Source organism: Salvelinus alpinus, chromosome 28 (genome assembly GCF_045679555.1).
Source record: "Salvelinus alpinus chromosome 28, SLU_Salpinus.1, whole genome shotgun sequence".
NCBI classification, from domain to species: domain Eukaryota; kingdom Metazoa; phylum Chordata; class Actinopteri; order Salmoniformes; family Salmonidae; genus Salvelinus; species Salvelinus alpinus.
In genome coordinates, this window is record NC_092113.1 from 27,542,690 (window position 1) to 27,558,887 (window position 16,198).

Here is a 16,198-nt window from a genome sequence, read left to right on the forward strand (position 1 = left end):
ATACAAACCCTGCGGATATTTTGAAAGAACATTTCAAACATATATATTATAAAAGGCTACAACCTTCTCTCTTTGTTGTAACATATATTCCAGTTGCACAAGCAGGACGTCGTCTCTATACTTTGGGGAAAAAACAATCAGCGGTTTGTCTGAGGATGTAGGCTAATCTTTATAGTTGCTGCCATATTGTAGTTCCTGAAAAATGAACACTACTTTACTGTCTGCCTGCTCAGTTTAGACAATGTTTGTAACGGTGATGAAAAAACAACAACATTCAAATCGCTAATTACACTGCGTGTCTGTTACTTGCTGCGTTCCACCTCTGAGCGAACGTTCTAGGCAGCGAGCGTGTACCCGGACCGGTAAAAATAGTCTGACAATGGGCGACTTCGTTTTGCATTGCACGGTGCCATAGTTATGCCGTATATGCATCGTTAGCCATATATGCTGATATTGTGGCGAGAGTAAATAGGGGCATGTAACTCAGCAGTTTATAAGAACATGAAATCGCTAGACGAACATGTCGATAATGTATTTCGCGGCATGTACTGTAGCCTACTCTCCTTCTGAAAAAAATAAGAGTAAATCGCGCTTATGCTTACTGAGGCATGGGATGCAATAGTTCGAACAGTGTTGTGTACAACATGTAGTTCGTAGGAAATCGTGCTTATGCTTTGTAGCCTACTGAGGGAATGAAATAGTTCGAACAGTGTTGTATACAACACGAAGTTTGTAGTCCACACCAGAGACCAGACAAAGACGACCAACGTGAGGTGGGGGCAGCGGAGCACTCAGCACAGTAGCTATGTAGGTAGCGGAGTGGGCCCTCACTAATTAACAAAATGAATTCCAGGGGGCCCACAAACAAATAAATTAGTCACTGAGTGTGGTGTGTGGGTTTACTGAACGACTTCCTCTTGTCTGTGTTAAACTCTATAGTTTCCACTACTGTATGAACGTTTCCTCTGTGGGTGAGTCTACAGTCTCCCTCTGTGCTGTGACCTTGGTGGGCTGTGTTGCCTTGAGGTTCTCTCTGGAACATGACTGTATCTGGAGGGAGACATGTAGCATCACAAGGTGGGCAGAGAGAGGAGCTGTAGACAAGACCAAGTCAGACTTTCTGAGGGGTTATAGTTTCCCACCAGCATACTTCCTGCCCCACTTCAGAAATACCTCACTACAGCACTGGATTTTTATATATCTTTTTACTTCAAACAGGATGTGACAATTTAGGTCAAAAGCTCTTATGACCAGTACTTGCAAAAGACATGACGGCATTGATAAGAAGTTTTTTAACTGTGTGTCCTGTATGTGAATATACCTAGCACCAAACCCCAAACCACCAGACATCAATCCCCATCTCCATCATTATTAGATATTAGGTGCAGTGCTCTCCTGACTTGGAATGTGTTTCTATAGACTCCACTGCTCAAGCAGTGATGGAAGATATTAGGAACACAAAAGTAACAGGTTCAGCAGTTACAGAGGATGCCAATGCTGTACAATGCCACATAAAACTGCCATGGAGAAAAAGTTAGTTGGGAATACAGCATGAAGGCAGGGCCATGTCTGTTGTCATCACGTTGTGGTTGACATATAATTGAGATTACTAAAATTGTTGGAGAATGTCATGCAGGGCTGTGCACAGACCTTTCAGGGGGCAGGTGCTCAAAATAAAAAAAGGGAAAAGAGGGTATTGATGTAAATCTGCTAGCTCGATAAATCGCAATTAGTAAAAAAAAAAAAGATCTTCACTGATCTTAAACACACTAAATGTATTGGGTAAAGTGTTATGAAATGTAATGTCATGTAATATTTTAAATTGTATATAACTGCCTTAATGCTGCTGTACCCCAGGAAAATAAGATGCTGCCTCGTCAAATACAAATAATAACTTCATAATATATCCTAATTTTCACAATGTTCTAGCTCATGATATACAGTATGGCTAGCTTGCTGGCTAGTGGCTATATTTTAGTATATGGTGGTTAGAGTCGATACTACCTGTGTTCAGTGTCAATCGGGAGGTACCTGAACTAAAGTGAGTGAGAGAGGAGCGTAACCTGGGGAGCTCTGAGGAACCAGAATGCATGAGAAGAAAAACAACAACTTGTGGCATAGAGCAGTAGAGTAGAGGAGCTTACAGAAGTTGCACACATGGGGACCAGCTAAGATAGTTTTTTGCCTTTAGTAAACGCATTTCATGCAATTCTATGTCATTTTACATGCCTGGAGACTTTGACAGAATCTATTTTAAAACCCCACAAATGATCAAAATGACAGGCTACTTAGACACTGACAAACTGAGAATCTGACACCAATAAAAACAACCTCGTCTTGAATCCATCAATAGCCTAGGCCTAGGTATGTGGAGACACACATATTGTACTATGAGGAGGAAATTATAGTCCTAAAAAAGCTTTCCAGTTTCACTGACTCACCCAATGATGTGCAGCTCACTCGCAGGCGAGTGCCAAAAGCCTACCTTTCCTCTGTTTTACTTTGTAAAACAATGTTCACTCAATATGCCTACCATAAAACTTCAAAAATAACCAGGGTGTTTATTTGCTTAAATCACTGAACACAACAGGTGCTTGTTAGAGACAGGCTTCTATTTGAGCCAGCAATCTATTCCCTTAATGCGCACAGCTTTTGCTTATTTGGATATGTAATTGTTTAATAAATTATATTTTGAAAAATATATAATTCTCTTTGAATGTGCATTTCTGGGGGTCTGTACTCCCGAAGTTGTTGACTGTTTTTATGTTTTACAGTTAACTAGCGGTTCTCAGCTGTTAGCAGCCAATGACTAGCAGTTTCTTACTTGGATAAAAACTGATAATTGCCATAATTTTTTCAAGTCATTACTGAATTATTTAATGTAGAAAATCAAACATTATACCTCCTAAAACATGTATGGTAACCTCATAAACAATGCATATAGAACAGTGGAGGCTGCTGAAGGGGAGGACGGCTCATAATAATGTCTGGAACGGCGTTAATGGAATGGCATGAAAACCTGGAAACCATGTGTTATATGTATTTGATACCATTTGACCTATTCCACTCCAGCCATTACCATGAGCCCGTCCTCCCCAATTAAGGTACCACCAACCTCCTGTGATATAGACCTGGTGTTTATTTGCTGAAATGTATGTCATTGCCTGGCTATTAAAAGTGACAGGCGGCTATTTGAGACCACGTTTAATTGAAGTCTTACAGTATTTGAAAGTTGATAAAATATTTTGGTAGCCTACAACAGACAGATTAGTCTTCTTTTTTCAGCAGGAGCCATTTGCTTTCCAACCTGGGTTTTCCTGCGATTGTATTTGAAAAATTGCAAAAGGCCTGCTTTGTCTGCATGCTGTTCACTGACAGATTTGATGCGCGTTCCCGACTGTAGGCTATGCCTTGTTATTTGGCTACACAACATCCACAGCTAGGCTGTGGCTAAATTATAGGACTACCCATGGTGTAGTAAGCTTTTCTGAATGATTTAATTTCTTCCTGAACAGACAGCAGTAATTTCATAACGTTGGCAAATGTATTAACATGTTATAGCAGCACCTCCAGCCCCCTTTCCGCGGGTATGATTCTATAAGGAAATAAATGATGAAGTGCTGCTGTCAACTAAACTGCATATTATTGATGATATAAATTATGAAGTGTTATCAAGTGTTAAAATGTTATGCTGCTGTGGCAGTACTGCTGATATTCAAAGTAGGTAGCTTGCTACACACACTCAACGAACCAGTGACCGCATTTCAAGCCATGCATATTTGGATAACTGGAGTGCGCAACCTCCGTACAGGGCAGACCAGAAACTGTATACAAAAAAATGTAATATATATACAGGATATATACCACCACCCAAAAGGGAACTTGGCGAGTGAGAGGGCAAAGGGACAAGAGCTCGGGCACAGGTAGACCCCTATCTAGTAGTGCCTGATGTCATGTTTGTTTTTGGATCATCATTTTGAGGCTTACTGTATGTTGGAGATCTTACTGTATGTTGGAGATCTTACTGTATGTTGGAGATCTTACTGTATGTTGGAGATCTTACTGTATGTTGGAGATCTTAAATGTTTAACCCTAAAGACCTAAAGATTCAAGAGGTTAACTACACTACATTCAATATTTAGTGTACTTTCATTCACCATTTCCACTATGCTTCTAATCTATGGTGTGTCTATGGTGTAACAGATTATTTAAGGGTGAGGTCAAAATGGCTGAAATGAATAACGTTCCTACTCAGTGACCTTGTTGTTTCTCTTCTCAGGAAGATTGTGATTCATCAGAAGATTCATCAGAAGCCAGAGCAGATTGATTTAGGACTAAGGCTAGCTGTAGGGATGTGATGTATATACACTCCAAAAAGGGTTCCAAAAGGGTTCTTCGGCTGTCCCCATAGGATAACCCTTTTTGGTTCCAGGTAGAACAATTTTTTCCCCCAGGTAGAACTCTTTTCGGTTTCCATGTAGAACCCTCTTTGGAAAGGATTTTACATGGAACCCAAAAGGGTTCTCCCTGGATCCAAAAAACTGTTCTTCAAAGGGTTCTCCTATGGAACAGCCGAAGAACCATTTTAGGTTCTAAATAGCACCTTTTTTCTAAGAGTGTATTGTGGGCGGCAGGTAGCCTAGTGTTTAAGAGTGTTGGGTCAGTAACTGAAATGTTGCTGGTTTGAATCCCAGAGCCGATTAGGTGAAAAATCTGTTGATGTGCCCTTGAGCAAGGCACTTAACCCTAATTGTTTTTATAAGTCAATCTGGATAAGAACATCTGCTAAAATGTAAATGCTCTCTCTCTCTCTCTCTGTTGCTCTCACTGTCCCTGGACTGGCATACTATGTACCTGTTTCATGGTGTCCTGTGTGTCAAGAGCCTCTGGCAGGGGGGTCTATGGGAAAGAAAGAAAGACACATGTACTATTAAATAATTTCACTCTCCATCATAGGTTCACATCCTGTTCAGAAGGCCTACAATATCAAGGCATTGCTGATAAATAAGGCCTATAATATATTATGGCTTCCTCTCATAGGCATTCCAACAGATCTAGCTCAACTGATTGTTCTCAGAAACCACTGGGTGGGACCACAAAGGTTGGATGAATCTGGAATATTCTTATGTTTTTATTTATTTATATTTATTTATTTCACCTTTATTTAACCAGGTAGGCAAATTGAGAACACGTTCTCATTTACAATTGCGACCTGGCCAAGATAAAGCAAAGCAGTTCGACACATACAACAACACATAGTTACACATGGAGTAAAACAAACATACAGTCAATAATACAGTGAAAAATAAGTCTATATACAATGTGAGCAAGTGAGGTGAGATAAGGGAGGTGAAGGCAAACAAAATATATAAAATATATATATAAATAAATAAAAATATAAAAAAGGCCATGGTGGTGAAGTAAATACAATATAGCAAGTTAAAAAAAAACACTGGAATGGTTGGTTTGCAGTGGAAGAAAGTGTAAAGTAGAGATAGAAATAATGGGGTGCAAAGGAGCAAAATAAATAAATAAATACAGTAGGTAAAGAGGTAGTTGTTTGGGCTAAATTATAGATGGGCTATGTACAGGTGCAGTAATCTATGAGCTGCTCTGACAGCTGGTGCTTAAAGCTAGTGAGGGAGATAAGTGTTTCCAGTTTCAGAGATTTTTGTTGTTTAATGTTTAATGTTTAATGAGATACATATTTTTGTGTACATTGTTTGTTTTCAGGGAGGTTTTTCTGTATGTCAATTGGTTAAGGCAAAATATGGATCTGGTGTAAACCAAATTACATATTGTTAAATCTTCCTCTCAAATCAAATGAAAGTTTATTGGTCACGTACACAGTTTAGCGGGTGTTATAGCAGGTGCAGCGAAATGCTTATGTTACTAGCTATTAACAACCCAAATAGCACTGTAGCAGTAATCAAATGCAATCTATGCATATGTACACTGGGATCATTTACACAAGATCAGCTAAGATCACCTGATGTCATCAACACCATCCTGTAGACTAATTCCCACTTCCTCTTTTAAAGTTTTATAACTCTTATTTTATGATCCACTTACAGCCTCTCTACATGTGTTCCCAAGCCAGCTGCTAAATTACATGATATAGATGGGATCTGCTAGCTGAGGTGTCAGAGGAGTTACACAGTCACTTAACATTGGCCTTTGTTCAGGCCACTCTCTCCTGTATCTTTCCAGGTCTGGTTAACTGGTGAGTGCTTAGTGCCTTGCCTTGAGGGCTACTCAGAAGAAAAGACAGACGACGTAACATACAGGTCCTATATTTTCACTGTATCACAGTGTGAGATCATCAGCTTAATCAATGAGCACAATAGAAATATGGAACGTGACGAGATATTGTCATCTCTTCTCTTTTTTGTGTGGGAGCTTGTGCTGTGCTTGGGTATCAAATGCAGCAAGAAGAAAATAGTTTGAACATATAATTTTTCCCTCAGCTCCATTATTGCAGTCAGAACACTATTTGGACTGGGAAAGATAGAGATGGATAAGAAGGTGATAGTGGGTAAACAGCTGTCTGCTTCAACAGACACATTTCTGTAATTTATAAAGAATATAGACGATAAAGTATTCTTCTTCCATCCCCTTTACTTCGATATTGTTCTATTTTCTTTTCTTATTATTTTACTGGATAGTTTTTCTTCTCTTAAGTCAGGTGTACAATGCTCCTTCTCCACGCTCCGAGCGTGGAGAACTCTCCACCCTTCATTTCTGTTGACAGAGTGTGCTGGTTGTCTTCCAGCCAACCCTGTCACATGCTCCCAACCAGAGGGACTTTCCCTGCTCCATTGTTAACTCCTATAAAATAGACTTACTGGAAGTCTCTCTCATGTGTGCTGTCTTGTATGCACTGTCAATGTCAGGGCAGCAAAACCATACCTGTAGAGGTGTCACTTCCTGGTTAATCTAGCATCACACAGACACACCTGTAGACTTTATTGACTTTGATTATTTTCCTTCACTCACATCTTAGACAAAACTCAAGTCCTGGGAAGGCAGCAGTGGAAAATACCAGATACCATGTCCTGTCCCTCTTATCAAGAAGTGCCCTTCTTGCTATGTACCTCTACGAATGTGAGGCATTTTGTTCTGCTCTATCTCCAGGAGTCACCACCACCACCCCAGCTGTAGTATGCAATAAGCAGGGCCATTTTCTTTAACCTTTATTTAACTAGGCAAGTCAGTTAACAACAAATTGTTATTTACAATGACAGCCTACCAGGGAACAGTGGGTTAACTGCCTTGTTCGGGGGCAGAGCAACAGATGTTTACCTTGTCAGCTCAGGGATTCAATCCAGCAACCTTTCGGTTACTGGCCCAATGCTTTAACACTAGGCTACCTGTTGCCATTGGGGTACAGACAGGTTCTTATTAACATCTAATTATAAACAACTCTCTCTGTCTTCAAATGCTACCAGTGGTGGTATCTTACCACACGTGTCACACATGTCTCAATTAACTACAGTTAGCTGGCTCCCAGTGTGAAGCCAGTTTAATTGGGTCCAATGTTAGTGCATGCCGCCCATGAATTCCAGACACATCATCAGAGACACACAAGGATAATGTGGAGCCACATATGCTTTAGTAATACTGTATTGATGTTTGTCTGAACATCTACGGTAAGGTTGGACTCGAAATACTGTAAACACTAGTGCACCGTGGCTTTAAGAACATTAAGCACATGGACTACATTAAGACATGATCATTGCCATAGGGTGTCCTATGTAATTAATCAACTATAGCCTTCTTAAAGACAAACAACATCCAAATAAACAAACAAATAAACACAAAAACTCACGTTACAAGATGATATCTATAGCCGTTCCTAAACCATTATTCACTCATTCTTACTTGTGAAGTAATAATAAGTAATATCTCCATTGAAGTCCCAATAGCACCTGGAAATATGTTGTGTCTAGTCTACTCCATATTGCCAAACATACAGTGTATGTATATGTGACTTTTTTTAAAAGCACCTTGTTCATTTTATGTCATATTTTTCATGAATTAAGACTTTTCGAGGTACATTGAGGTCATCACTGATTCAGCTAACCATACAGTCTTTAAACTAGTAACTCTAGATTAGTATAATCTGCCTGACCTATTCAATAACAAAGTCAAAGTCAAAATTAGATCCTCCTTGAGGAGCACTATTCTGAATCTGAGGGAAAATATACATTCTTGTATCCCCTGTAAACTGAGTTGGGGGGATTGAGGTGAACAATAAACAATGCACTATTAATAACCAGTGTTTAATCAAACTTTGGCTGGGTCTTTGCTACCTTCCTCTCCATACTCAAGACAATAGAGAAGTCCGCTGCTCAGTCTAACCATTCTCCACATGCAACGCAAGACACTGCTTTTGTTTTGGGGACACATACAGACTGTGTCACTGTGGATGTGGTGAGCCTTCTTCCCCCCTCTTCTTCCACCAACACAGTGTCTGACTCTTACTCCAGAGCCCCTCACTTTACACACCTGCAGTGCACACCACCCACCCACACATCTCACACAGACACCAATAGCACAATCACACACAATCAGATACAATCATATAAGCTCTTATGCTGAAGAAGTGCTGCAGTGTTTTGAAGTGTGATCTATATTCCCTCCTCTTGCAGTGTGTATAGTAACAGGGATGATCAGTGAAGTGTACATTGTGTGAGAAAGGTAGAGAGACAGTGCATAGCAAGTGCAGCCACGTCAGACTTTCTGTAAAGATTGCTTTACTTCCCACCACCTTCTTTTCATCAAGTAGGCTACTGTGGCGCAGCATTACTACCTATACTGTGAGTCTCACTCTCAAAACATATCCACATAATACGCTGTATTATTTATTGAAGGCCTATAGTTTACTGTGAAAACATTGTTGCCATGGGTTGGAATATCATGAACATATTTTCAGTCATAGTCATACTTTCAAAAGACAGAAAATGTTTTTATGGAGAATTATATTATGACTCATGAGCACTCACCATCCTCATCATCAATCATCAACCATCACAATCATCATCATCATTACCATCATGCATTATCTTCATCATCATCATCAGACCGTCTCAAAGCTAAATAATTCCACGTGGTAAAGACAAAAAATGATGATGATGAGTAGTGATGATTGTCATTATTAGGCTACAATATTATTAGCCTACTAGCCTAACGTTACTGTCTTTTTACTACTGTTGGAATGCAATTCTACATATAGAATATAATTTCTAGGCAATAATAACATACCCAACTGATGCCTCGAATGCTCGATGTTTCCACAGAATAACGATCCGGGAAAACTCGATAATTGTAACTCCGGAACAGATGCATATTTTTTCCCAATCAAACAGAACAACTTTCCCGGTTAGTGGATCTGCGGTAATAACGCATGACGAAGACGGCACCTCCAAGCATGTCTACCCGTTACAGACTCAGGACCATTACAACAACATTGCATACTGACTCATTGCATGACCAATTGAATCCACACATGTTGCCCTTCTGTCACCAAAGCCACAAGTCTACATTATCTGTATCCGACCGGACTGCTGGTTAGGCTACTGTGCCAACATCAAAACTCAGCCAGGTCCCTTCCACCTCGCACGACGTTGCTGCCTCTGCTCTGTGGAGAAACGACAACCCACTTTCAATCAGCCTCAACTCTCTCAGCACAGGCGCATGATTGTCACTATCCGTGAGCACACTTGCTCTCAAATGATTCCCCGCTGCTCAATAAGGCATTATCATTAAAGTAATAAAAAATCGTCTGCCTCTTCAGAATGATATGATTCTCTATTCACTGCAGCAAATTGCCTTTTTTTCACAACATTGCAGTTGCGATGGAATTTTGGGAGTCATTCCAATAGCTGATCTAAACTTTTTGTATAGCCTGCTTCTGTATGGGTCTCCAATATATTGTTTTGCTATTTTGCCTATCTGATTCCAAAACACACCACAATGTCGAGCCTGAGCCCTGCAGCTACAGCACTCTGTTTGACCTGCCAGATGAGATGGATTTAAGGAGAAGTAGGGGGTCTATATCAAATAAAAGTATTCATAATGTTCCAGAACAGCTTCAATGCACCGTGGCATGTGACACCATTCTACCACATTCTTCCATTATTAGTTGTTTTGTTGATGGTGGTGGAAAACGCTGTCTCAGGTGCCGCTCCAAAATCTCCCACAAGTGTTCATTTGGGTTGAGATCTGGTGACTGAGATGGTCATGACATATGGTTTATATCATTTTCATGCTCATCAAACCATTCAGTGACCACACATGCCCTGTGGATGGGGCATTGTCATCTTATGGGGGCATAGCCATGGTAGCCAAAATAATGGCATTCCCAGCATTTTTATACATGACCCTTAGCATGATGGGATTTTGAATTGCTTAATTAACTCCGGAACCAGACCTGTATTATTTTGTCAGATACCTTCCACTGGGCACACACTGGCTGAAACAACGTTGATTCCAAATAATTTCAACGAAACTACCTTGAACCAACGTGGAATAGACGTTGAATTGACATATGTGCCCAGTTGGCGTTAGCTTCCCCCTGATATATAGGTGACTTTTGACATGGGCAGAATTAAGTGTCTGTCTGTCTGTCTGTCTCTCTCTCTCTGTGTGTGCGTGTGGATTGGGGTGTGTGGACACTTGTCAGGGTGACCACAGCTGTTTAGCAAACCATGCAGTAGGCTACAGACTCATGGACACAGACAGATAAACTGCCCCAGGGACAGACAGACAACAACAGGGTAGGCATGAGATGGCTAAAGGACCATATATAAAGATGGACTTTCTCAACTTCTCCCCCCACACATCCTACATAGAACAACTCTGCTATGAAGTCTCATGTTATGAACTACCTCACAGTTTCTTATCATTACATCATGTGTGCCACAGACCTTTCTTTGAACCCAGAGCATAACACACCTGTAGAACGACAATTACCGGTGCTTATTAAGTGTGTAATATTATTCAAATGATGCATTTTATCATACAGGGTCTGTTAACCATTGAATTCAGTGTAAGTCCTTCTCTTTGTGAGGGTTATGCTTGATAAAAGTGTCAAATTATGCTGTAGTGAATTTAACATGCCAACAATTCAGATAACACCATTCTGAATTTAAAGAAGCTCATTGGAACTTTAAGATATTAGTTTTGCTGTGGGGAATTTGGTGTTTGTGTTATGAAGAGGGAGAACTATTGGTTGTCTTGGTGACCTGATGTATAAACATTATAAACTTACTTCCCCCTCTGTTGTTATCCGTCTGGATGGGAACAGGATAGATTTCAAGAAGGTATCCATGGAGAACATGGCTGAAGCCGTCACTAGGTAAAATAAGACAGAGGGAGAGGAAAGACAATTTGATTTAGTTTCCTCTAGCAATGTTCTGGGGGGGGGGGGGCATTCTATCTTGGCAACATCCTTCAGAGTTCACCTGGAGGGCAGAGTTAGGAAATGTAAACCAGTAGAATGTCCGGCTGGACAGACCTTGTCCAAAATGGCACCCTATTTTCTAGTTTATAGTGCACTATATAGGGAATAGGATGCCATTTGGGACACACACTAGGGCTCTCCCAGTCATTGTTCCAGCAGGGAGCAGCCCTTCCTGTGGCTGACCCTACAGAGGCTGTCACAGCCCACTCTCTGTTTATTTATCTCGACCCAGACACCAATTGTTTTTCTTCAAAGTATTTTGCAGTTTTGGATATCACCCTTCCTCACTCTATCACTGCCTCTAGAGACAGTAGGTGAGCAAGTTAAGGGTGTTCACAAAACAGGTTGCCCAGTGGTTGGGCGGTAACAGAAACAGGTTGCAGTAACCGAAATACAGTAACCGAAATGTTGCTGATTCAAATCCCCGAGCCGACTAGGTAAAAAATCTGTTGATGTGCCTTTGAGCAATGCATTTAACCTTAATTGCTCCTGTGAGTCGCTCTGGATAAGAGCGTCTGCTAAATGACTAAAATGTAAAATGTACAACAAACATCTAACCCAAAAATAGCACCCATTAAACACTTACAGCCTATGTGAAATGTCTCATCCCTTCAAAGCAAGCCAAAAAACCTCTCCCTGTACTTCAGGAAAACAATCCACCTGAAAAGCAGGCAACAACAATCTCTTACCAAATATGACTTCCTGAGGACTGCAAAGGATGTTTTGCCTATCTGCGATCCTGCTTAGACAAGACCAAAAATCCCCAAACAAACAAATAAACAAAAATGTACAGTCTGCGTTGAGGACGCACAGACAACACGGTAAGGAAGGCTGAGTGTGCTTCAGAGGCTCTAGTGTTTGTCTCTCTCTCTTCCTCTCCCTCTATCTCCTGAATGCCTTCCAGGGACTCCACGATGCTAGTTCAACAATCCTCACAGTGAAGAAGGGATCCAGTTTTCATTCTTATGACCTCCTCAGGGAATGTCAACACGTCCGTTTGTTCGATAAGGAATAACACATGCTGTAGCTAGCTGCTAGGCTCCATCAGAAAGCATCTCACAGAGCAACTTCCACTGTCTAACTGCACGGCAGAGTGTCATGAGGGCTGCAAATCTTTATGTTTTATTTCAATTCTGTAGTTTAATGGTTTAGTCTCACTGAAAAGGCTTATATTAATACACATCTGTTGAGGAAAACTATATGCGGTTTACATAATGACCAACAAATATTCTCTAATCATACTTTTGTTAGGACTGGGAGAATTAAAATAATTAAATCCTTTCACACCTATGATTGCTTTATCAGGAAACAAATTGGAACACAAGCCAGTAAACACTGTGTTTGAGTTCAGGAACAGCTGGGCCTAGGGTTAGGCCCTAAGGCGGTGGTAACTACAATAGATTCAGCTGTGGGACAATTTTTGTCAGAGCAGATGGTCTGGGGGCCAGAACATAATTCTAATAACTGTTACACAGCAAATTGACCACAACTAAGCCTAAAAAGAGATTGTATTTTAAAATAAGAATAATTTCATACCTTGAATTACATTGAGACACGATCACATATGTTTCTTGGGAACAGATGTCCTAAATTAAACTCATTTTTAGCTGAATTCCTAGTGATTTTACAGTCCTATTTGTTTTGACCAAAAGCTTTGGGGGGCCAAAAAAGATTACTTGGAGCCTCTCTTGCATTTTGGGAATTGAATGCCGCCACCTAGTGAATGCATCCTCACACTACAGTCTTAGTCACTGTTCTCAAGTCATCTACAATTGAGTGGACCTGTGGACTAACAGTGAGTCATTTTGACATATCAATTCCATTGAGTTTTAAGAGATATGATCCCCCTCCCCCATATTTTTGATTTCATCTGTGCATTAATTTACATATATTTCTGTCAGTAATCTGGGAATACTGAACTTGTTTAATTAAGTGACATAGATTTACAGTTTGGATAAACAAGAAAAGGGGAGTGTCAATGTTTTTTTCCCACGAGAAGCTTGTCATCAACTCATCAGTGTAAGTGTTTGTGTCTCTATGACTGTGTGTGTGTTTTACTCATACAGGAGGTCCTCTGGGAAAGGGAGTGGGATTTCCTGCATCACATCTACGCCCATTTGGAATGTGCTCTTAGCCAGCTGTCTTTGCTGTGGCTCTTTGTTACAACTGCCTGTAAAATGCACACACACACACACACACACACACACACACACACACACACACACACACACACACACACACACACACACACACACACACACACACACACACACACACACACACACACAGTACAGTACAGGGACAAGCACCTCATGGGACTCCCTTTTCCATGTTCCTGGAAACATACATAAATTACTGTACAATATGCACTATCCTCTTGCTGTACTTGGGCTTTTGTGATTCTTATGTAGTACATTTTCTCAACTCAGAACAGATCATCAAAAAGGCAGCTTAAAAACTCTAAGCACATTTTCAATTGATTAAGTACATAACACAAAATAATACAGTCACTTTTTTACCAAACTTAATCAGTGTTTCATCTAGAAATACATGTTCCACATTGCATTACATGTTAATATAAAGTAATTGCCTTTCACAATGCAATGCTCACATTACTTTTGATGTGATTCTCTTCTCTTTTGATAAAATACATTTACTATAATATATGACATTTACATAGCAAACACTTTTGTCCAAAGTGACAACAGTCCACACATTTTGGTATGTGGCCCCAGTGGGAATTGAACAGTGGTGTAAAGTACTTAAGTAAAAATACTTGAAAGTACTAGTTCAGTAGTTTTTTGGGGGGGTATTTGTACTTTACTACTTCTATTTTTGGCAACTTTTACTTTTGTCCACTACATTCCTAAAGAAAATAATGTACTTTTTACACCATATATTTTCCCTGACACCCAAAAGTACTAGTTACATTTTGACCACCCTCCTTCAGGCCATGAATGAGGCATGCAATGGTTTCAATCCAGACCTACTGTATGTCAGGCTTGGATTTTCCATGCCAAAAGGTTTTTCCCTAGGTGGATGAACAAGGAGGATATTTACTGCAATTTTGATAAAAACCTATTACCAAATGCTCAAGACAAGCTTGTTGCAAACTTGTGCCTGCTAAGCATTATGTTTCTTTAATTTCTTTAATTTGATTACAATGTGAAAAATGTTTTCAATGATCACACCTTGATCATACATGGGCTGGAAATGATGGAAATGAGATGTTCAGTCAATTTGAATGGGTACTGTAAGTAAGTGTATTGCCTAATGTAAACACTACTTTCAAAGGGTGATTTTGAAACATGTACTGTATCTTAAATGTTTTTGCTATTGGATTAACTGGTTGTTAAAATAACTAAATTGAGAAGATATCAGTATGTTGTGTTTTGGTGATTAAACCAATATACTCATTATATTTCACAGTAAACTTATATTTTGGATCAATGGTTGTGTGGTGAAAGATGTATACAAACAAAATGAATGCGAAATGGAAGGTTTAGAATGTAGGACAGGCTGCGTTACAAGTGTTACCAATATGGAGTTTTGTACTAAGATACAAAAAAGCACATTTTACTTCTGTCCTGAAAGTCTGTACAGTACAGTACATACACTCTTAGAAAAAAGGGGTTCCAAAATTGTTCTGCGGCTGTTCCCATGGGAGAACCCTTTTTGGTTCCTGGTAGAACCCCTTTTGGTTCCAGTTAGAACTTTCTTGGGTTCTACATGAAATGGTTCTACATGGAACCCAAAAGGGTTCTACCTGGAAGCAAAAGGGTCTACCTGGAACCAAAATGGGTTGTTCAAAAGGTTCTCCTATGGGGACAGCCGAAGAAACCTTTTGGTTCTAGATAGCACCTTTTTTTCTAAGAGTGTACCCGGGAACTTTTCCCATCCTCCCTCTTGCCTTTTCCTTCCTATAGTCTCCCTTGGGCCTGGCCAGTTAGCAAGTAGAGAGAGGATGTTAGAGTATTTATTCACCTGACCCTATGTTCATAGAGGAAGGGAGGACTGCTTATGCTGACAGACAAGCAGACAAGTAGACTCCCTCTCTTTATACCTCACTGAAACGCTTATTCCTGTTGTCCAACAGCACATTCAAAAACACAACTGATAATGTTAGAAAGTCCTGTGCCTGAAAGGCAACATGTGGGGAGCTGAGGCAATCTGCTCCTGATAATCCAAACCAACTTGGTTTGTTATCACATACATTTACAAATTCCTTCTTACCTGTATTTTGAATGCACCCCCTCAAAAAAGTAACAAACTAACTTTATACTAAATTATTGCCACAATGAGTAAAAAATATGACTTATTTTTCCTGAAGCTCATCAATTATATTTCTGTAATTTTGCACAGTCTGTCTATACATGTGTGTTAACAAGCTAAAATCTTCATACCTGATACCTCCTCTGCCATGTTTCTTCCTCCGCGTTTTGTTCTGAGAGCACAAAGCTGTCTTCCTCTTTCACGCTCCTCTCCTTTTGATATGCCAGTACCTCACAGATACGGTTTGTGAGCTTTGTGAGCTTTGTGTGTGTGTGTGTGTGTGTGTGTCAGCTTCCTATGGCTGTCTGATTGGATATGACTAGTGTGCCCATAGGAGCTTGGGATGGCAGCATGGTGGAGAGGGGGAGGTAGTCACGGGGGGAGTTGTCCTAAAATGGCCCCCTACTCTGCTACACCGTCACAGTGTTACAGTAGTACTCACCTGTACATGATGTGATGCAG

General features: G+C 40.2%; 1 protein-coding gene across 4 annotated transcripts in view; it reads right to left on the minus strand.

Moving 5' to 3' along the window:
- LOC139557593 (rap guanine nucleotide exchange factor 3-like) overlaps positions 1–15,997 on the minus strand; it is a 45,366-nt gene extending 29,369 nt beyond the window's left edge. Inside the window, exons 1-3 of one of the 4 annotated variants that reach the window (XR_011671434.1) lie at positions 15,868–15,997; positions 11,273–11,355; positions 4,855–4,899 (exon numbers count right to left, since the gene is read on the minus strand). Coding sequence is in view for 3 of the 4 variants with exons in the window: in XM_071372597.1 (XP_071228698.1) it covers positions 4,855–4,899; positions 11,273–11,355; positions 15,868–15,886 (147 nt within the window). In the remaining variant the exon portion in view is untranslated. Of the gene's footprint in view, positions 1–4,854; positions 4,900–9,264; positions 9,656–11,272; positions 11,356–12,153; positions 12,363–15,867 lie in introns of those variants that run through there. The other 3 variants (XM_071372597.1, XM_071372599.1, XM_071372598.1) reach the window with 3 other exon arrangements.
- Between the last annotated feature and the right edge of the window lie 201 nt (positions 15,998–16,198).